Source organism: Helianthus annuus, chromosome 4 (assembly GCF_002127325.2).
Source record: "Helianthus annuus cultivar XRQ/B chromosome 4, HanXRQr2.0-SUNRISE, whole genome shotgun sequence".
Taxonomy (NCBI): Eukaryota; Viridiplantae; Streptophyta; class Magnoliopsida; order Asterales; family Asteraceae; genus Helianthus; species Helianthus annuus.
The window spans coordinates 3,018,617-3,043,143 of record NC_035436.2 but is presented as its reverse complement, the minus strand read 5'-3'; the positions used below and the strand labels follow the sequence as shown (position 1 = coordinate 3,043,143).

The window sequence follows — 24,527 nt, the reverse complement described above, 5'->3', positions numbered from 1 at the left end:
GTAATTTCGTCCTCTATCATGCTATCCTCTTAATTCTTCAATTCCAAAAATTAATTTTTTATTGATGCTCCAAATTCTTTCTCTTTTATGCTCCATTTGCACCTGCACGTCCAAACAACTAATAGTTACCAAGTTCAAACAATAAGCCGAATTAAGCATGGAATGTATATGTATTTAGACATTTTAAGGGTTGTCCTACGGACCACCCGTCACATCCCCACACTTACCCGTTGCTTGTCCCAAGCAACCTATTCAAAAACTATTTTCAATCCTCAAGCGATCAATCATGCAAACCAAGCTAAAGTATCGTCCTTTTACTCACTTTCAATCATACCGCAAGACACACCCCTCACACAACTCTCGGTGACAAGAAAAATTAGCATGTTATGCTAAACCACTCAACGCATGTATGTGTGTGTGCGACAATAAGCTTGTATGAGAATCAAGTTTCCTTCTAACAAATATTTAGCATGCTTTTGAATCAAAGAAACTTACGGGTTGTTATGGGGCTAGGTGCAAAGGTAGGAAAATGGTGGAACATATATATAAGAGCTAATTTTGATTTGACCCGGTTTTATTTCCAAAGCAAACGACTATGTACCAAAACATCATAAACTTCTAACTACTATTGCACTAATAACTTCTTTTTGTATTTTTCTCATATTTTTTTCTTTTTCTTTTTTTTTTTCATAACACATAAAACTCAACAATATATACAAAGACATCACAATCACAACTAAATTCCTAAACCGGGTCATCTCAATAGGGTATAATTTATATAGGAAGTAGGCTTTGGGTTTCAATCGAATGGCTTAAGGCTCAAACATAGCTTTCTATGGACCAAACCCCCACCCCTCACAATACCAAGCTCATATATGTAACGTATGAGGTCCAACCCACCAATCCCGCACTCTCACACATCTAGACGAGGCTAACTAAAAGTCCCCTATCATCTTCAAAAGCATGCGAACTCTAGGATTTAACAAGTATTCACACACAAGTTCTATTTACACACTACACACACCGCCACTCAAACAAAGAATTAACTCTCATATGTGGCTCAATTCTCACCAAGAAAAGGCTAAGAACGGGTGTCGGTGTGTCAAATGGTACAATATCAAGTTTTCAAATTGTTACACTTTTCGCTTGGATTTACAAAACTTTTTAATTTCTCAAAAATTTCCCCCATCCCCACACTTGGGATACATTGTCCCAATGTATAGTTTTGAAGGGATGATCGCTTTTAACCAAGAACATTAGCTTTCGCTAATACTCTCAAATCTCAAATTTCTTTTTGTATTTTTTTTATTATTTTTTTTTAAAACACATCACCAACTAACACATCCCACCAAACAAACAAACACATCAAAACACCACCCAACCACCCAACCAAAAACTTAAACATGAATATATACAAAGGTGCACAAAATGAGAACAAGACACAACCTGATTAGTAAATCAGCAGTGTTGGTAGTGATGCAGCTGCGGTAATCGGACCGGTTCATAAACATCTCTTGGATTCGCCGATATCTCAACGGGGATGTTGCCAAACATCCCCACACTTGAATCATTGCATCCGCGAGGGTTGAAACGTAATAACCTGCCAAAACACAAACACAACACCAAAGCAAAACCAAACAAAGCAAAACAAAACAAAACAAAACACAAATACAATACTCTACATCCTCGGGCTGCCTCCCGAGAGCGCTAAGTTTAACGTCTTCAGCCAGACCTAACCTGGCACTCATGGTGGTTGAGTGGGATGCTTGCACGCCTTCTTCATCATATCATCACTATCATCAGCACCCATTCCCCAATATTTGTCAAGGAATAACATGTATGCCTCCTCCTCATCCGACGGGTATGATCCTTTCCTTTTCCTCTTCTTTGTTCTTTTTCTCTGTCTCTTCCTTTTATTTTCGCCTAACCCGTTAACCATAAAACACTCTTTCTGACTCTTCTCTTCAGAAGGTCCACTTTTGTCATTAGCTTTAGGTTTAGTCAAACTGGAAAATATTTTAATTGTCATCTTTTGAGACCCAAACCTAAACTTGACCGTTCTTTCAACACAATTAATATTAGCATGAGCGGTGGCTAAGAACGGTCTTCCCAAAATAACTGTTGGTTGATAATTTTTAACACAATCAAGAACAAGAAAATCTACCGGATAATAAAAATCACCAACTTTAATTATCACATCCCGCACAATCCCCCTAGGACTTGTAGGAGTTTGATCAGCTAAAACCACAGTTGTGTCAGCTTTTTCTAATGAACCAAAATCACACTGATCAAATAAACTCCCCGGTAAAATACTAACACTCGCTCCAAGATCCAATAAAGCCCGGTCTATTTTAAAATTACCAACTTGTATAGAAATAATAGGCGCTCCCAGATCTTGGAGTTTCGTGGGAAGAGTACCCAACAAAACGGCATTCACATTATTAGTTAAATCTAATTCTTTTGGAATTTTGTGACGTCGTTTTCTGGAACTTAATTCTTTTAAACACTCAACATTATCAAGATTTTCTTTAATTATTTTCAAAAAGGGTAAATTAATATTTCGATTTTCGAATTTTTCCCATTTTTCATCATGTGTTGAATTCGCTTTTGGTTTAGTTGACACCGGGGCTATTAACGCCGAAGGAAATGGAACATTAAAGGATTTTTCCACATCTTTAGTTTCCAATTTAGTTTGTGAAATCAAATCCTGATCAACGTCATAAACACTATGCTCTACCACTTTCTCAACCCTTGGTGATGGAATCTGTTCATTCACATAAAGCTCAGATGATGGTTGAAAACTTACCGTATTAATGTGTGCACTGTCTGTGTTTTGGGAACTGGAAAACTGATGTGTTGGGTCGACTTGATTATGATTAGATGACGTACCTGAATCTGTGATTACTGCAACTACCCCACGTACATGTGTAACTATCTGTTCAGTTTGTTCCAACAACAATTGATGCCTAGCCTCTAGGATCTCTTGTCGATACATGACCTCTTTGACTATGCTTGTTAGCTCCTTGATAGCTACCCGGATGTCATTCAATTCAGACTGATCCACTTGTCGACCGATTTGATACTGGCAGTCGTTTGAATAACCCCCTCGTTGATTATTGCACTGGATGTTTTGATTCATCCTGTACTTATTTTGGCAATCTTGAGCCCAATGACCAAATTCACCACAACACGAACACGGCTCATAATAATACTGGCCATCATCATAATTCACGTCCATGATAGCCTGCACAAGTAACACAACCTCGTGTAATACTGAACAAAAAAAAAAAATATTTTAGGTTTTTTTTTTTTAATTTTGAAAGAAACTAAACTAAACTAAAAACCAAAACTAAGCGCACTAACTCCCCGGCAACGGCGCCATTTTGATCGATGTCGTTTGGTCGGTCAAAAAAATATTTATAAAAAGTTCCTAAATACCTTAACTAGTTAGGGTAAGTAGGGTGTCGGTCCACGAGGAGTATGTGGTCAGAATTGGTTTTCTATCTAAATTAACTAAATAAAATGAGTAATTGATTGGTTTGGTTGTTTTGTTCTTTAGAAAATAAAATCTAAACTAATGTGATTTAGAAAACAATAGTGGTAAAGGTAACCTCCTCCAAACTTCAGGTTCTAGGTTTACAAAATCTCAGTTTAATTCCATAATTGACACCACATAGACATAGTGTGGAAAAGTTGATTAGTTTGATTGGTTACTGAAAACGGGTCTTTGTCATCAGATCTCTTATAAGTCAATTAACCCTATTCACTAGCGTGAATCAACCTACTCTATGTCACCCAATCCGCTACAAGGTTTTGTCATCAACCGAACAAATTGTAAAGTAAGGACTCAAAAACACAAGCAAATAGTTCAAACAAAATCAACACATCAAATTACTTATAAAGGTTTGTCAATCCAAAAGTAATTCCAAACATGAATAAAACTGGAAAGAAATAAAACCTAACTGAACCATCTGTCTGGAGGAGGCCACGTATGATTTAGCCACACATGGCTTGAAGCAACATCATAACAAAAGTAATATTGTTCATCAAGATCAAAGACAATTAACTTATGATTCCAATGTGTTCTTCACACCAAAAAGTCTCCAAGAACTCACCAAATTCGTTCACAAGTGAAGCATAACCGAATAGCAATGATAGGTCCCCATAAATTCCCTCAAATTGGCCATTAAATGAGGAGTTACACTTTTTGGATCAGTCGGAGCCGTAAGCTACGCCTCCCAGCCGTAGCTTACGGCTGTCATTGAAGTCTTACGCCCATGAGCTCCTGTTTTACGGCAGGCAACGTTGAAAACTTGTTTTCAGCATAACTTTTTCGTTTCAACTCCGTTTTCTTCACCGTTTTCGCCTACGTTCTCGTAATTTCGTCCTCTATCATGCTATCCTCTTAATTCTTCAATTCCAAAAATTAATTTTTTATTGATGCTCCAAATTCTTTCTCTTTTATGCTCCATTTGCACCTGCACGTCCAAACAACTAATAGTTACCAAGTTCAAACAATAAGCCGAATTAAGCATGGAATGTATATGTATTTAGACATTTTAAGGGTTGTCCTACGGACCACCCGTCAATGAACTAGAAGTTTATGCTTTGATCAAATCAGTTGGCACGGATGTATAATCATATGCATACACCACAACCTGTTATTTATTTGATTAATTCTAATGAATAAATCAATGATTGTGAAGAACAAAATTTCTTTCCGCAATTGATGGATTTGTTTACAATAGTCCAAGATTAGGAAAATAAGGAAATTGATGGATCCTTTTATGTTACGAGCAAATTTATTTGGCATGATGATATGGATGAAAAGAGATTGGCAGTGATTACAGTTTTTCACGTATTATAAAATTACATTTCTATTATTCAATACCGTGTAACAAACGGACTATAACCTACTTAGGGTATAAGGAGTGGTTAAACACTTTAAAGTGGCAAACCAAAAAACCGACCAATGAGAGCGCGCCATGTCAATTAGGCAAAAGTGTTTAAACTTTGGTGAAAAATGTTGGCAATGGTTTAAACACTTGGTGAAGTGGTAAACTATTTTTTAAAAAAAAAGGAAAAATGTGTGATTGGTTGAGATAGGAATGGACCCCACCCACAATACCCTCCCTCTCTCTCCTTCTCCCTCTTCTCGAATCGGTAATCCATCACCGATTTTGCTCCTTTGCCGCGTCCCAAGTTTGCCGGCGGCGGTGTTTACCGCTCGGCAAACTAGTTTGCCGTTGATTGCCGCATGCCACTCCGTATCCCCTTATTTAAATAAACAAAAGCTGATAAAGTGTAATTATTGAAAATTTACCAATAATAAATTAATTAATACATACATTAAGTATTAAAATTAAAACCTTATTAATAAGCAACAATTTTATGCATATAGTAGTTGTACAAGTGGTTTTGGAAGTTTTTCAAAAAAAAATTGGATTTTTCGTTTCTAACCCTAAAGTTTCAATTTTTGACAAATTAAGTTTAAAGTTTTAATCTTTATTTCCTTTTTAACCCTAAAGTATTAATCTTTGCTTCCTTTTTAACCCTAAAGTTTTAATCTTTGACAATTTGAGTTTAAGGTTTTAATCTTTGATAATTTAACCCCTTTGATTAATTTGATTTTTCACTTCTAATTCAAAAGTTTCCATCTTTTGCGATTTAACCACTTTGATTTTTTTTACTTATGTGTTGTAATCTTGGCTTTGTTTTCAAAGAAAAAATGGTTATGCATATGGTTGTTGTAACCTTCGCTTTGGGGGTTTTACAAAAAAAACTTGATTTTACAAAAAAAACTTGATTATTTTTACTATTGACCCAAAAATATTTCATAAATTACTTTTAACCCAAAACAATTTGTTTTTTTTACTTTTAACACAAAACTTTTTATCTTTTGCAATTTTTTCTCACAACTTTTTTTACTTTCAACTTTGGTCCTTTATAGTTTTCATTTTCTGCAAATTTTTCGCTTTATGCTTCGTTCTAAATTTTCTGACTTAACATATCGCAACGTGCGTCTTTGGTTTAACGTTTTTACGTTTCGTTCTAAATTTTGCGAGTTAACACGACGCAACGTGCGTTTGTGGGTGAACGTTTTTACATCGTCTATTTTTTCCCGTTTGACAGGTTCAACATAATGTGCGGGTCCTAAATCGACTTAGTTATAACTAAAGAATCCCTGCCGCATTGCGGCGGGTCGTAATTCTAGTTACACCTTAAATAATAAATACTTGTATTACTTGAGCAATAATATATAGATATCTTAGCTCCATATAAACAAATCATATAACGCACTAAATAGCGTTAGGACCGGTAGGATAAATCATCGATTTGATAATCAATCTGGTTTTCAAAACGTTTTTCAGTCTTACCAAAGAATTTTTCTTATTCAAACCTTTTGCGTGTTGCTAGTTTAAAGCAGATACGAGATCTAAGGTCTGACTTTTTAGGTTTAATATACACCTTCGCCACATTTGTTGACCAACACATTAAGTCACTATCTTCCAGAAATTTTTAATTTTTATATTTACATTACGATTTTTTTTTCAACTGTACCATATACACTCTCTATCTGATTAATATACTGATTCTATTTTATTTATAGTAGTTTATGTTAAATTTTTGCATTAGTTTATTTATAGTAGTTTATGTTAAATTTTTGCATCTTCAATATCAACAAATATGTACATGTTGGATAAATAAAAAATATATTAAGTAAAAACGCATAAACAACAAATTGAATTCTTTATAATACAAATCATGATCCAAAGCGCGGAATGAATGTGAATTTAATGAACGGGGCACACATCTTACTAAACTGATAGGAAGAGATTACGGCGAGCTCGTTTCTTTGGCTTAGGGAACGATCCAAAATAAAGAATCTAGTATAGGAGAGATGACGCGACTTTAATATAAGAGATGCAACCATGTAATTTTGTTTCCTTTTGTTGGTTTTTGTTGTCGTTAGTTCGTTTCCTTTATATTTCGTTGGGTTTTTACAATGATGCTAGCCCCGTTCTATATATCATAGAATCTTCCGCCGTAAAAAAAAAAATTAAATGTAACTTACAATCAAAATTATCTCAACAAAATGTCTAAATAATAAAATGTAATATGAATATAAAACGTTGAAAACACGTTGTTGAATGTTGACCTTGGAGATCGATATGCATGTGGGGCGGTTAATGACATTTTCTAAAATTGCATTTATTAATTATTATCGTATATCATTTTCTAATAAAGTTATTCGTTTATGTTATTTTTATATGTGTTAAGGGGATTCTTCTGTTCATTAGGTCTCCGGTTATCATACACTTGAGAGCCTACACATGGCATCTTCATCATCTTCTAGATCATATAAACATGATGTATTTCTAAGTTTTAGAGGAGAAGACACCCGCAAGACCTTTGTAGATCATCTCTACTCGGCTCTTGTAGATCGACAAATCCGTACCTTCAAGGACGACGAAACATTTCTCCGGGGTGAATTCATTAGTCCATCCCTCTTCAAGGCTATCGAAGAATCAAGGATCGCCGTGGTAATATTCTCCAAAAACTATGCAAATTCTTCATGGTGTTTGGAAGAACTTATGCATATTATGAAATGTAAGGATGAGAAAGAACTAACCGTTATACCCATTTTCTATGGCGTGGATCCTTCTGATGTGAGAAAACAAAGAGGAGATTTCGGAAAAGCATTTGCCCAACAAGAAGAAGAGAATAACAACAAAGTTCAACTATGGAGAAACAAACTTGTTGATGCAAGTAAAATTTCTGGATGGGAACCCAAGAATATTGCCAACGGGTACTTTTCATTTTTCTTTATTTATGATTTGAAGGCTCTATGCATGCTTAGTTACGTATTTTTAAAACTCAACCATACATGTAACATGTATTGTTTAAGCTTTTTGTGCTATTTAATACACTTATTTGTAGGTGTAAACGAGCCATGCGAGTGTAATCTTTTTCAAGCTCGGGCTCAACTTTTTAACTTGAAATGTTAAGAGATTCTTGTCATACGTAAACTCAAAATCAGTTTGAGAATTGCAAAATTTAGCTCGGCACGACTATACTCATTTTCTAGACAATCCTTAACGAGTCAAAGCTCGGCTCGTGAACCTAAGAAGGCTTGAGCTTGTTCATAGCATGAACCCTTTTAATGATAGTCTTAATTAGTCAAAATTTCGTTAAAAACATAGTATTTTATATTAGAGTTAATTACATAGTTAGTCCCTGTGGTTTGTACAAAATAACATACTTAGGTACTAATAGTTTAAAATTACCTTCTAGGGTATTAACTTTTCATTTTGTAACGCTTGGAGGTATTAACTTATAAGGTATTAGCATAGTTAGTCCCTGTGGTTTGCACAAAATAACATACTTAGGTAGTAATAGAATGTGATTTTAAACCTACAAATAACGTTAATACCTCCAAACGTTACAAAATGAAAAGTTAATACCCTAGAATGTGATTTTAAACTGTTAGTACCTAAGTATGTTATTTTGTGCAAACCACAGGGACTAACTATGTAATTAACTCTTTATATTATAATAGTATTTTGATATTCAGTTTGTAATTAATGTTGTGATTCTATTTTAGCTAAAAAAGAAACTCATATTTATTCATAATCCCTTCCCCTTAGGGGAGGGGGTGGTCACTAGTGATAAAATTTCATCACTCACAATATCCAATCATGTTCCGCCATGTCAGCAACCATTTTTCTATCACTCACAACCTTTTTTAGTGGGGGTGGTCATCACTCACCACCACACCCAACAATTTCCCCCAACCAACAATTACACTCACAAAAAAAAAAAAAAAAACAATAACGTGTGAAGAAAATAACGAAAATTGATTTCGTGGAAAATATCATGCGTGGAACTTTGTTGTGGGGGTGGAAAAAATATTCCATCACGCGTTATAAGTGCTTTTCGTGATAGAATCACGTACCGCCCCCTGGGCCCTTATATTGTGGGTTACATTATATCTTTGTGAATTAATACGAGTGTATCTTAATTATAACTTGTAGGCATGAATCAAAAGCCATCAAAGAAATTGCTGATAGAATTTTGGATAGGTTGTTCTCCTCACATTCATACAACGACGAACATCTTGTTGGGTTGACGACCCGCTTGCAAGAACTGAAATCACGGTTAGAAATTGGGCCAAGTGGTGTGCTTATGGTTGGGATATGGGGGGTCGGGGGTAGTGGTAAGACTACTCTTGCATCTTCTCTTTATAAGGAAATTTCTTGCCATTTTCAAAGTAAATGCATTGTTGATAATATTCGGGTGGAATCAAGCAAACATGGTTTAGAAGCTCTACAACAAAAAATTTTATTACGTGTTTTGAATACGAAACGGGAAGTGCAAAGTGTTGAAGAAGGAAAGGGCATGATAAAAAATAGGTTATGTCATACTAATGTGCTATTACTTCTTGATGATGTTAGTGATCTTGAGCCGCTAGAGGCATTAGCTGGATCACATAATTGGTTTGGTAGTGGGAGCCGAGTGATAATTACAACAAGAGACGAACATTTGCTAAAAACCCACAAAGTAGACTGGGTCTATCCTATCACATTATTATCGCCAGATGAGGCGATGAGACTCTTCAAGAGACACGCGTATAATGAAAAGAACCACCCTGTAGAAGAGTTTGAAACACTTTCATTAAGTGTGGTGTCTTATGCTAATGGACTCCCATTGGCACTTAAAGTATTAGGTACGTTTCTATATGATAAAGACAAGCTGGAGTGGATAAGTGCCTTGGACAAGTTAAAAGATTTCCCAGATTCTAAGGTCATGGATATACTCAAAATTAGTTATGATGGACTTGAACCTTATCAGAAAGAGTTATTCTTGGATATTGCATGTTTTTTTAGGGGGAGATTCATAGGTGTAGCAATGGAGATACTTGAAGCTTGCAATTTTTATCCTAAAATAGGGATAAAGGTGCTTAGACAAAAAGCTCTCATAACTATTGTGAATGGTATGTTTGATATGCATGATTTGGTTCAAGAAATGGGACAATACATTGTTAGAGGGAAACATCCAAAGAATCCTGAAAAGCATAGTAGAGTTTGGAAAAATGAAGAAATTAGAAACATATGTTTTGGGCATGCGGCAAGTATGAAGGTTAAGCTAACTAGCATGTTAGGAATATACATTATATTATGTGTAATATGTGTCTCTAAATGATGCTCAAACCTTTCATTTGTCCTTTATTGCAGGAAAATGACAATATTGAAGCGTTAAGATACAAGGGTGACTCATATAATCATTCATCACGCATTTGCAAGATTGTTTCAAACATGAAGAAACTAAGGTATGTTGATTGGGACGGGTATCCTGCAAGTCCATTCCCAAAGAGTTTCCAACCAACGAATCTTGTTGTTCTAAAGTTGAGTTTTAGCATGCAAAAAGACCTTTGGAATGGCGACAAGGTAATTCATTTAATTCATTGAAAATATGAAACTAGTAGACAAATTTACACCTTAACTTTATCATAGGTTGTACGAATACAGTTCCTTAAAGTTTATCTTAGGCGTCAAAATACAATTGATTAGTGAGACTTATAGTATAGTATAAGTCTTGTATAGGTCCCGTATAGGACACACGTATGAGCCTATGGATGTAGTATTGTATCATATATTGTAGTATAAGTTTCGTATAAGCCTATAGGTCTTATGGTATCGTATAGTGCAATATCATATCGTATAGGTGTAGTGTAGGTCTCGTATATGCCTATAGCTGTATTATAATATGGTATACTATAGCATTATATCGTATAGTGTAGTATAGGTCCCGTATAGGCCTATATGTGTAGTATATGGTTTGGGGGCTATGCGCAGCCCAAATCAGGGGTAAAATGGTATTTTTAAACTAACATACCCCTTATATACAACTCGTATAGACCTATACAAGGCATATAGAAAAAGACCATTTTACCCCTAGTTTGGGGCCTATACGCAGCCCAAACCAGGGGTAAAATGGTATAATTGGCCCTTCGTATATGCATAAATGGGGCATACATAAATGTGTGTTTTTTTAACATTTCTATACAATAGTTATTGTTTTAGTAAAGTTTTGTAATAAGTACTTTTTTAAGAAAATAAAGAAATAAATAAATAACATACTTAAACATCGTATCGTATAGGTCCCGTCCCGTATAGGCCTTGTATGGGCCTATGGATGTAGTATCATATCATATAGTGTAGTATAAGTCTCGTATAGATGTATAGGTGTAGTATAGTATCATATTGTATAATCTAGTATCGTATAGGTGTAGTATAGGTCTTGTATATGCCTATAGATGTATTGAATAATAGTATAGTTGTAGTATTGGTCTCGTATAGGCTTATAGGTGTAGTATAGGTCTGGTATAGGCCTACAGGCGTAGTATAGTATCATATCATATCGTATCGTATATTTTCGTAATATGTAGTATCGTATCGTATAGGTGTAGTATAGGTCATGTATATGCCTTTAGGTGTACTATATTATAGTATCGTATAGTTGTAGTATTGGTCCCACATAGGCCTATAGGTGTAGTATAAGTCTCGTATAGGCCTATAGGTGTACTGTAGGTCCCGTATAGGCCGATAGGTGTAGTTTGGTCCCGTATAGGCCTATATGTGTAGTTTAGGTCCCGTATAGGCCTATGGGTGTAGTTTAGGTCCCCATAGGTGTAGTATATGTCTTGTATAGGCCTATAGGTGTTGTATATGTACTGTGTATGCATATAGGTGTAGTATCATACCGTATAGTGTGGTGTAGTGTAAGTCTCGTATAGTCATATATGTGTAGTATCGTATAATATAGGTCTATGCGGAAACTATGTTACACCTATAGACTTATACGAGGCCAATATGAGACCTACACCACACCTATATGAGACTTAAGTTATATTATACTATACGATACGATACTACATCTATAGGCCTATATGAGACCTATATTATACGACACACAGTGGCGGACCCAAAATTTTATTCCAATGGGGTTCATCTTTTCGGTGTTCAAAATTTTCATAAAAAAACGTTAAAATTTTCGGGTCAGTCAGAGCTAGGTTTGAATTAGGTTTAAAAAAACAGAAAAAACAGGGCATACAAGGATTGAACCCATGACCGAGGGAGTTTTACCACTACATCAGCTTTCCTTTTCTTTTTGTGGTGTCCACCTAATTGTATTTATGGGATTCTTATAAAGTTTAATATACCGGATCTACTAATTTTTTTAAAAAACATTGCGGTCTGGGGACCCCGACCTGTTTTGTGTAGGTCCTCCCCTGACCACACAATATAATACAATACTATATGATACTACAACTATAGACCTATATGAAGCCTATACTGTCACACCCCCAAAATCCACCTGCGGAATATCACCGCCTGGGAGCGTGACTGACCAGGATCAAGCCACCAATCATATTGAACATGTAATTAATATCAAATAAAATAAATGCAAACCAGTCATTCAATACGATAGGTGTTCAAAACATAATTATAGTTTCAAAGTGTAGCGGAAGCATAAGTATGAAAACCCAATGTGTAACATAAGTTCAAATGTTTAAATGTTTTAACATGGCATCCACGATCCATGCTCCACAACGACCTGCTCCTCCCTGTGCAAGCTCCATATATCTAACGACCTGCAAGGCATGTAACAGAGGATCAACAACTAGTTGAGCGAGTTCACAGTTTATAGTTCAGTAATTGTAATAGTATAGTAAGCCTTGTATTCGTTCATTAAGTCATGTATCGTAATAGTTCGTATCGCAGCCCTCCTAGGCTTGTATGCGAAGATTAGGGAAAGTTCTCAAGTATTCTAGACTAGGTATGTTTGTATCGCGGCCACCCGGCACCTGTGCGAAGTTTTAGTGTATAGTTCGCAGCCTCCCTAGGCATGTGTGCGAAGATTAGTTCTATAAGCATCACTAGTCTAGCAGTATCTTAACCAAATCACCTTCCTCACCCGAGGATCATATCACTACGTTCCATTATCTAGAGAAGTGCAAATAAATAAATCAACCCCATTCCCACCCTGGGAACCCCATGCCTTGGCTGTGTGAACTCACCTTGGTTTGCTCGGTATGCTAGGTTATGCACTCACAAGTGATCAGTCAAGTCCTATTGTATGCACGTGTAATAAATCAGTTCATGTTCGTAACGATTTACATGCAATCTATGTCATATCATGTACTTAAGCAATTATCACGTATCACGTAAGCAGATAAACAAAGTCGTGCAAACTCATGTTCCATGTAAGTGTCATTTACAGTTTGCCCTATCATGGTTATTCGTAACATACTTGACAGGGTTAACATACGTAACGGGAATAATAAATTAACAGAGTTAGTTAGCTAACAACGTTCACAACCCGTTAGGGTTACATGTTTAACGGAGTTACACCAATTTAACACAGCAGTTCACATCTCAGATGTACATATCACACAATGACACAGTTATCACATGAATCTGTTATAACAAAGTCCTACCATTGATTATCAACAACCCTAACCACTTTTGTTTTGTTCTAGACGATACACATCCAACATGATATTCATGCATAAGCAGAATCATCAGAATCGCATAGTGAGCATGACCCATTACAACATATTAGATCCTATCATGTGTGTGTCTATATTACTGACCCATATACATTATTCTAAGAGTCAAACCCTTGTTTGTGCATATATAAAGTTCAGACAAAGCTATGAACTTCGGACTTCCCTTTCATCATTCAAAAGAAGTCGGACCTCACATGTTATCCAAAAACTCGGACCAATGTAGGCTTTAGAAGTCGGATAGGCTTCAAGCCTTATGAAACTCAGACAAGAAGTCTGTTTAAAAGTCCGACATGGGAAGGGCAAGAAACTCGGACCAAAAAGGTGGGGTCACAAAGGTCGGACATGCATAAAACAAACCAAAGTCGGACCCTTAGGCATTATATAAAACCCGGACACATAGTCCTTTGCCCAAAAGTCGGACTATGCTCCTGATCATTAAAGGTCGGACCATCCAAAACAAAAGGTCAGACCATTTACATCATCTAAAACTCGGACAACCTTACAAGGCCAAAACTCGGACCCCTTATCATTTAAGAAGCTCAGACACTATGCAATATAATTAAAACTCGGACATCACGCATCCATTAAAAGTCGGACAGTGTATCAAAACAAAACTCTGACTATAATCAATCATACGTATGAATGTTCCAGTTCCTTAGGATTGTATCAGTTACGTTATCAGTTCTAACGATTAAGAAAACCCTAATTCATATCTGTTTGGTAGTAATCAACACAACAATCAATAACTCTTCATATCATGCATCAAAATCATCAAGTAATCGATTATACAACTAGTCAATTGTCATAATCACAATAATCAGAATCACATTAACAATTACAGAACTTAGCATGTGAATAACTAGGGTTTACAAGAATTCACAAGAATCAAGTATTGATGAAAATCAAATAATCAACAAACAATCATTAATAATTACCTTGAATTGATTCTAACTAGATTGCAAGATTAAGATTGATGCAGGAGACTTGTGCTTGTGATGGAGGTGATGATTGCCAGAGAATCAAAGAATGAAAGTACGTGCTTTGTTTTTGTGTAATGATTAGTGAAAAGGGATTAGGGTTAAGTATCACTAAAATTTCACTAATTACTCTCTACATCCTCAAGTATCAACTTTTACAATAGTACACCATCTCAAACCATTTCACAGTTTCACCACCAAGTTCATGCATTTGACAAATCTTTCATAATTAACACATAATCATGCACAATCACACAATACACTTCATTGTACCAAAACGTTACAGTTCCATAGTAAATTATTTGTGCAAATAAATAACTAAACAAACAATGAACGTGCAATAAATGCGAAATTGGAATCTTGGAAACTCGAGTTGTCACATATACGGGACTTATACCCCGACCTGTTTTGTGTAGGTCCGCCCCTGACCACACAATATAATACAATACTATATGATACTACAACTATAGACCTATATGAAGCCTATACGGGACTTATACTACAGTATACGATACGATAGGAGAGCAGACTTATAGGCTTATATGAGGCTAATACGGGACCTATACGATACGATAGATGTAGTATCATATAAAATGATTAATATTGTATAAAAATGTTTGTCAAAGAATACTTTTTTTATTTAGAAAAGAAAACTTATTTTTGTATAAAACTTTTCTAAACCGATTAATATTGTATAAAACATTTGTAAAAAAAGCCTTATACATGCCTCATATAGGCCTATACGAGGCATATACCGGGCTGGGTCTTATACGAGACCTATACCAGGGGTCCTATACGCGCCACATAGGAGCAGTCAGGCTAGAACTGGCACCAGTCAAACGCTGAGTTTGATGCGACGTTATATGCCTCGTATACGAGGTGTACATAAAACCTAAAGTGTGCAAATAGGTAATTTGGGTGTGCCAACAGTGAGCCTTAAAAAAATAGGACACCCACTGAAAAATAATGTTGCATATACAGTTATTTTACTTAAGATTACCTGCAACATGTTAAATTTTTCTTAAAAAACAGAAATTATGCAACTTATGTGCATATATTAATGGTCATGCTAATTTGATACGTAGTCTCACTTACCCTTTTTTGTTGTTTTCCTGCTAGAAGATTTAATTGTGACCATAAGCCTCTTTATATTAATGTGTATGTATTAATTGTGATCATAAGCTTGTTTATATTTTAGTATCTACCACTGTATTAATTGTGATCATAAGCTTGTTTATATTTTAGCATCTACCACATTTGAAAGTGCTTCACCTCGAATACATGTGGGAGCTACTCAATACACCAGATTTTGCTGGACTTCCATGTCTTCAAAATTTGACACTCTCATCTTGTTCAAAGTTAAAAGAGATTCATCCGTCACTTGGAAATCATACAAGTCTTAAATACGTAAGTGTATCATGTTGTTACAAGCTTAAAATGTTTCCAACGATTGTTCACATGGAAAACCTCAAGACTCTAGAAATAAAGTCTTGCCCAAAGATTTGTGAGTTTCCAGAGATTAAAGCAAACATGAAAAGCTTGGTAAAGTTGTGTCTAGAATACATTGGGATAGAAGTTCTACCGTCAACAATTGGAGACCATTGTGCCAACCTAATTTCCCTATACTTGTCTTACTTAGACCACTTAAAGAGTATAGAATTCAACTTTGATGCCTTAAAGCATTTGAAAGAGTTGGAGTTAGAAGGATTAATACAACTTGAGAAGACAAGGCATCAATCATTTCATCAACTTCTACGTAGCTTACGAAAGTTGGATCTAGGCTCATGCCGTTTGAAAGATTCAGACTTCCCCATTACTATTGTTGACTTACCCAACTTACAAGTGCTAAATCTAAGTAACAATGATTTTTCACGATTAGATTTTAACATTTCGCAACTTACTCAGCTCAAATTCCTCAACCTATCGCGTTGTGAAAAGCTACTTGAACTGCCCGAGCTCCCATCAAGTTTAACTACTCTCAAAGCATCACACTGCAAGCTACTTACAACCTTTGGAGATTGTCACAAAAATTGTAAATGGTTATGTCAAGTCTCACTTTTTGGAGCTGGCATCATAAATGATGGTAAGAGATTACTACAATCCATGCTTGAGGTATATATCTTTTCTTTCTTTTTATAATATGTACTTAACTAAGGTTCACATATTAAGGATAATTAAAGAAAATGTTTCTCCTTATCTCACCTTACCTTTATGGGTGAGAGTTTTACTAGGTACCTATATTTGTTTATTTGTATTAATAATATTCAGAATCTAATAAGTTTATGTTACTTAATTAGGGCAAGCCTATTGAGAATGACTCCATGGTTCTTCAACTTCAAGGTCTCGAGGTTGCAAAGGGGTTTACACCTCGTCCACTTCGAGGGAAAAGATTTAGACTACAACTTCCAGAGAACTGGTGCAATGACTTTTGTGGTTTCTTAATGTGTGCTATAACAAATTACCTCGACCCAATGGTATGTATGAGGCGGACAATGGGTGATATGGATTCTCAAGACAACGTGGTTTGGAGGATGATAGTGCTTCTAAACGTTCGTTGGTGTGGTATGTTTCATTTGGCTCATTGAGACACACTACATGGTGGGATCAAACATGCAAAGCTATTTCGTTTCAAATTAGAGATAAGTATGATAGGGAAACGACTAAGGAGTGCAGTGGTATAGCAGTTAGGCTCGTTGCTAGGAAAAGTAGAAGTGGTCTAACGGAAACATCAACACATTCGTCTGGTATTACACCTAAGTTCATGATTGAAGATGACTCCTCGTCCGCTTTAGTGATCTCATTGGTAACATCCACAAATTTTACTTCCTAGCATTTCTTTATAGTTTTTACCAATAATTTTTTTTACTGTTAAAGCATACAAGAAAAAAATGATATTAGTTCAAAAGATCTTGTTTTTTTTTTCTTTTTATCATTTGTAAATGTAAGTTAATATTACAGCGTAAGGAATAAAAAAATAACTTGGAAGTGACATATAAAAAAGATTATAGAATGTGTTAATAGAAAATAGGGGTGTAGAATACCTGTAAGCTAAAGCTTGACTCCATTATAGAGCAGGATTAACTATACTTTCAAGTTCGGTTCTACTCGAATGATAAAAACATCAAACAATACTGTAAACAACACAAAAGGCTAGTATTACTAGAATTTATACTTTTGAACTCAGTTTGACTTGTCTCAGTAGTTGACTAGTTTCGAGTTGGTTTCACTCGATTTAGCCTTTATATACCCACGGTCATTGCATGAAAATAACTTACATGACTCCAGTTACAAAAGCTCGGTGAAGGTTGTAATTAGACCATGTGTAGTGGGAAGAGGATTAGGCGTTTTTTCCTTAATCCACGCCCAAAAACTCCCCAGCACCGCCCCCTGGGCTTTTTTTTTTCTTTTTCGTTTTTTTTTACAACAAAAGCGATAAGGTTGGTCGTTATGGTCACGAGAAGCGTTGGGGGAGCTGACAGGGGGTAGCAGGGCTACTATCACGCCGTCGTGGGGTTCCTGCTCGGGAGGTCTTAGGGTCGAATCTGTTGGAAATCAGGCCCTTGATCAATTAAACAAACACGCAATATGAACAAACTTGTTCGACTCTTTTATTGATTTATCAATGAAAGCACACTAATTACAATGACCCTAAGGGCACACGGGGTGGTCCGTTATACCACCCCCATCACTCGTTAAACAAAAACGGAACACCGCCGCCTGCCTAAATATAACTCGTTATATTATCAACGCGTTTTTCCCATAACGCGTGAAACTTCAAATGTTGAGAAATGTTGTATGTTTGAATGTTTGACACCTGTATACTTTCCAGAAATCAATGAAAGAATATTGCATATTTAAATTGAAGTTGGCTTTTTTCTAGAAATCAATGAAAAAATATTGCATATTTAATTGAAGTTGGCTTTTTTTTATCACTAGTGATACCATCCCCCCCCCCCCCCCTACATTTCTATCACTAGTGATAGAATATTGGGTGATGACATGGCATGATTTGATTGGATAGTGGGAGTGATAGAAACTATCACTAGTGAACCACCCCTCATCCCCTAACCATCTATTTATACTAAACTTATTCTAGTCATAATCTGACTCAAACCCTATTAATAAAATAAATAAACAAACTAGATAAACCTATCTAATAAAACTTGATGCCCAAGAAAACATCCCTAGACTAGAATTAGGAAACCTAAATAAAATAAACTAAAACACTTAGCACCCTCCAATTTTTGAGTTATGACAAGATTAGTCCCAACAATCACCCCCTAATCTTGTCAATAACTTTCTTCACATTAGAGCCGGTTCATCTTCCCCTATCGAACCATCTTGACTTCTACCGGACACCCGATCTTCACCTCGATCACGTCCAAAGTCTCCGTTCAACCAGAATAAAACCGACCACACTTGTAACATTTCACATGGCATAACGTTGGAACACCGGTCACTCACATCTTGACTTATCACAGATCAACGACCTACCCCGGCCACATCCAAAGCCACCCGATTGAACTCCAACGCCATAATGTCACCCCGTGTTATTATTTTCTCTAACCATACATTTTTCCGATCAACCTTATTCAAGAGGCCTCTCCACCGACCAAGAAAACAAAGCCACCTGCTTTTAACATTTTCTCACCTTTCCAAACGAAGCAAATCCAAAGCCCACCTGCTTTGACAGACTTTTCTGCCCGTTTTTCACGCAACACGCCGGTCTTCTTTTATCACGAACAAGACTATCAAGGCACCTACGAAACCTGTTGTTCGATGTCATTCTACCATTGACTGACGCCCAAAATTCACCGATCGCTTCTTCTCAAATGTTCCCAATTCATCTGTGAACACTAGAATCATCGAACCATGTAATCCAAAAATTCACCGACCCATGACTTTTTACTTAAATAAGCCTATGCAAATATCACCACCGTCACATACATATGGTTCAATCTTCTTGCATTAATCCACACAGGTATTTAAACCCATAGTGTCTCCAAAATTCAATTTATATTGAATTTAATACTTCATGATATACCTTCACTCCTTCAATACATTCCCATAGAAAATCCATGTATTGTAATTAACCCCAGATTTGACCAATATAGAAAACTGGTGCGGTGACATGAGATTGTTTCCACATGCGAAAACAATATTTTTCCTCACAAAAAATAATTATGGTTACCTCTTTGCTGTGAACTCCAACTATCGATCTCCCGCACCGTTGCCGCCTTGCAACCCTTGAGGGGCGGCTTCCCCCTACTCGGAAAACGACTCTCAAAACCGCCAACTAGCTCTGATACCAATTGTTGGAAATCAGGCCCTTGATCAAATAAACAAACACGCAATATGAACAAACTTGTTCGACTCTTTTATTGATTTATCAATGAAAGCACACTAATTACAATGACCCTAACCATCTATTTATACTAAACTTATTCTAGTCCTAATCTGACTCAAACTCTATTAATAAAATAAATAAACAAACTAGATAAACCTATCTAATAAACCTTGATGCCCAAGAAAACATCCCTAGACTAGAATTAGGAAACCTAAATAAAATAAACTAAAACACTTAGCACCCTCCAATTTTTGAGTTATGACAAGATTAGTCCCAACAGAATCTTGCAAGGGGCGAACTGTGTCACCAGTTCAAACTAGCCATAATATGCCAACCGCGGGGTTCCTACTCGTTACTTGGGTGATCAAAGGCCAAAAGCCTAACCGGGTGATCTAGTCGTGAAAAAAAAAGTTATGAGTTATGACATGTCGATGAAACAAAATTATATGATTTGTTTTTGGATTTTATGACTTTGCACAAAGCTACACATAATAAATATGTTTCTTTTTTAAAAGCCCATCTCACACTTAGCCTTTTATGTCTTTATTTTTGTAAGCCCACAACAATTGTATAATAATCCAGCAAGCCCAACGAACATACAAAATAAATAAAAAAAAAAACAAATAATATTAATATCAATAAAATGTTTGGTAAAAAACCGGAACAAATATAGTATTATTTTAACACGTTTTATTGGTGGAAACGACTAAAGGAAAGTTGCAAGAGTTTAGAGAAAGTGGATTTGATCCACTTTTAGAGAGAATCCATTTGTTTTGTGAAAAACATGATATTGAAATCATGGACATGACAGAAAACTATATCGATGGTGAAGGTCCTAGAGCCAAAAGACAAAGGTACGACATAACTAATCAACATTATTATAAATTTCATTGTTTTAACATTGTTGTGGATATGGAAACTCAAGATTTTGGTGATCGTTTTACTGAGATTAACACAGAATTACTTCAAAACATGACGGCTTTCAACCTGTTTGACTCATTTTCCAAGTTTGATGTATCAATGTTAATGAGATAGTGTGAGTTTTATCCATATGATTTTGATAATGGGGAGAAAGTTGTTCTTGAACATCAACTTGACTTGTACATTGACAGAGTGCAAAAAGATAAACAGTTTTCTAACTTGAGTGGGATTGCCGATCTTGCTAGAGTTAGGGTGGAAACAAGAAAACATATATCATTTCCGCTAGTGTATCGGTTATTAAAGCTAAAATTGGTTTTACCAAGTGCTTTTCAGCAATGAAGATTGTAAAGACAAATTTGCGTAATCAGATAGGTGAAGATTTTCTGAATGCTTGTGTAGTTTGTGTAGTAGAAAAAGAAGCACTTGAAAGTGTTACAAATGAAGTTGTAATTGATCATTTCCAAAAGATGAAATCACGTAGAGGACAATTGTAAGAAAAATTTATTGACATTTATTGTTTAGAGTTTTACCTGACCCATACCACGAAAACTAATCCCATATTCAAAGATGGAACTAACAATGGCAATGACGTTTAGTTGAGATTATTACAGGCCAATTCCCCAATTTATAAAACTAATCCCATATCCGGCCCCATACCCGTCAGGTTTCGAGTATACCATTCTCAAATGTTTTGGGTTTCTGACATACCCATCAGGCTTGAGTATTTTTGACATCCCTATTTGTGTTCTAAGGTGTGGCATTTGTGAGGTATCTACCTTTCATATTTTGTGGGATTGTCTTTATGCTAAGTCTATATGGTGGGCCATTTTCACATGGATTAAAATTCCTTTTTCAGAGAACATTGATTCGGTTCAGCAAATTTTTTCTTTGGCAATGGATATGAATGGGTCAAAAGCTTGCAAAAAGATAGTGGGGGCTATTCTTCAAGTCAGAGGCGTGGAAAATTTGGAAGGTGAGTAACGAAAAAACCTTTGATAATTGGAATATCTATTACAATCGAACGACGGACACTATTAAGAAAATTCTTTCATCTAGATAACAAATAGATCTGAATATTGTAATATCGATTGGGACAGGTAGTATGACTTTAATATCCGCGATGTAATCTTGTAGTTGTCAAGTTTTTCAGCTAGTTGTTGGCTCGTTTTCTATATTTTATACAGAAGTTTTGCCGTTCGCAAAAAAAGTTACTATCTATAAGATAAATAACATATATCGCAAAGAGATGAATAGTGAGATTGGTCAAACTTGAGCGCAACCCATTGGCTACATGTATGCCTCGCAAACGGGTTAGGGTCTAAATGGGTTCGGGTCGGGTTGAAACGGGTTTGGCTCAGAATGGGTTTCTGGCTAGAGCGGTTTCGAGTCAGAATGGGTTGGTTTTAAAAATGGTTATTGCACGATCTTTTGTCGGTTTATGCATGTTTAAAAGTTGATTACGTGTGCCATTTTAACTATTTATATGTTTTTCAAAATTTATATCCCACTTTTAAAAATCTCCCACATCCCGTCCACCATTTTTATCTTGCTCTACTCACAAACACTTATTTTTTTCGTATTTCTCATTTTTATACACTCACACTTATTTCATAGAGAATGAATAGTATTTTTTTTTTCAAATATAAAAAGCCACACTACAAGAAAAACTAGCAATGGTGGCAACCTCTTTAGCAGCGACATCCGAAAAGTCACCGCTAAAAGTCCTATTCGTGTCCTCTCCTTTTAATCCATTCCTAACTGTTTGATCATAAGGCAATCTAAGGGTTGGTGTTATATTAAAGCATGTCACTTGCTAAAAGGTTATCAAAATCATTGGCGGGCTGGAGATTCACCCATTCCCTCCCGAATCACAAAAATCGCAGCTATTGCGTGGATTCTCTGTGATGCCACTGTAGCGATTTTTTGAAATATAGGGGTGGATTAGAGATTTGGTGTATTAGATACATTGACTCTTTAATAGATTTTTTAAAATTTTAAAGATAGGAAATGAGTTGATGGATGGGACGTGAATTTCTTTATACAGTCAAATGTTTTCCTAATCCTTGTATTAGTTTATAATAAAATAGATTATAACCCCGTGTATTACACAGGTAAAGTAAATAAAAAATCAAATAGTTAAAAATGATGATTTACCAATGATAAAACGATATTTTTAAGACGGTTCTCTGATATCCAAACAAAATTTTGTGTCATGTATGATCAAAACTTGTGATGTTTGTCATGTTTATAAATATCAAAGCATTTGAACCATCGATTAGAAGACAAACTGTATTATCGAATTTCTCATGAGTTTTAACAGTAATGTGAACATACATTTAATAACCCAAGTTTTATTTACATAATAGTGGTCTTGATTTATTAGTTCGAAAAAATGTTGAAATGTCCAGATTAGGCATATAACAATTAGCCAATTAGATAAACTTATATGTACAAATTAATAGAGTTAATTACTGTTTTTGTCCCCGTGGTTTGTCAAAAATCACTATTTCAATTCATTAGTTTAAAACTTTTGATTTCAGTCCCTGTGATTTTACTTTCGTAACATTTCAATCCACCTCGTAACCATTTCAGTCCCTGTACTTAACGAATAATGGATTGAAATGGTTACAAAAGTGAAACCAAAGGACTGAAATGGTTACGAAAGTGAAACCACATGGACTGAAATCGTAATTTTTAAATTAATGGACTGAAATAGTGATTTTTGACAAACCACAGGAAAAACGAAAACAGTAATTAACTCCAAATTAATTAGATAAGTATAAATTATCGGTAATTATTAAATTATATAACTTTAAAATTTAAATATCTGAACGTAAGTTGCATCTTTAAAGAATACTTGTTTTTGGATGAATTTATTAGTACGATAAATGTAGTTATTCTTCTTCTTGCATTTTAAATAGTTTTTTAATTTTATTAATTTGAAATACTAAGTCATATTTTCTACTCATTTCAAGAAAGGTCACATATGGTAAACATCATACGAGTAATTAAATTAAGCTAGTAAATTTTTTTAAGATAATAGTGTTTATTTCTATCATGTGATCAGTGCAACCATAGCAAAATTTTCCATGTATTAGAATATTAACTAACTATAATACAATTATCAAAAACGATTTCAACTTTTATCTCTTTTTTTTAATCTTTCTTGAGTTTTCTTTTTCTTTTTTTTAGTTTTTGTTTTTTCTTATACTTTTATCCTTTAACTTTTAACATTTTTTGTACATTTAGTAGTACTTACTTTCAAACGTCTTATAACTTATTTTTTAAATCGAATTACATCTATTTTGAATATCTAGATATAGTTTATTATTATTTAACCATGTGTGTTATTATGCAAGCAAAAAACATACCGAGTATGATGATTTTTTTCTATTGGTATTATATATGATTAACACTACTACAAAAAGAGGCATTTGTTATGAAATTTTGCTACAGAAAAAAATGGTGGCAAATTTTGCTACGAGTTAGCTACGGATTAGCTACGAACACATTTTGCTACGAATTAGCTACGGATTAGCTACGAACTTCCGTCGCAAATGAATTTTGTAGCAAAACTCATAGCAAATCCGTAGCAAAATTGATGAAATTAATATAAAACATATAATGTAGCAAAACCGGTAGAAAAATCCATAGCAAAACCATGAAAATAAGTATTTAGAAATAAACTAAAAAAAGTAAAATAAAATCT

General features: G+C 35.2%; 1 protein-coding gene across 2 annotated transcripts; it reads left to right on the top strand.

Annotated features, from left to right (window-relative positions):
* Positions 1-7,263: 7,263 nt before the first annotated feature.
* On the top strand, positions 7,264-17,473 carry LOC110935528 (disease resistance protein RUN1). Of its 2 annotated transcripts, XM_022177908.2 has the most exons (6): positions 7,264-7,810; positions 9,036-10,140; positions 10,236-10,448; positions 15,796-15,957; positions 16,456-16,662; positions 16,848-17,473. In XM_022177908.2, the coding sequence occupies exons 1-6, from the start codon at positions 7,335-7,337 to the stop codon at positions 17,133-17,135; spliced, it is 2,451 nt and encodes an 816-aa protein (XP_022033600.1). In that variant the 5' UTR covers positions 7,264-7,334; the 3' UTR covers positions 17,136-17,473. The 2 variants fall into 2 exon arrangements, with proteins under 2 accessions (XP_022033600.1, XP_022033599.1); XM_022177907.2 differs by having other exon boundaries at positions 15,796-16,662.
* The last annotated feature ends 7,054 nt before the right edge of the window (positions 17,474-24,527 follow it).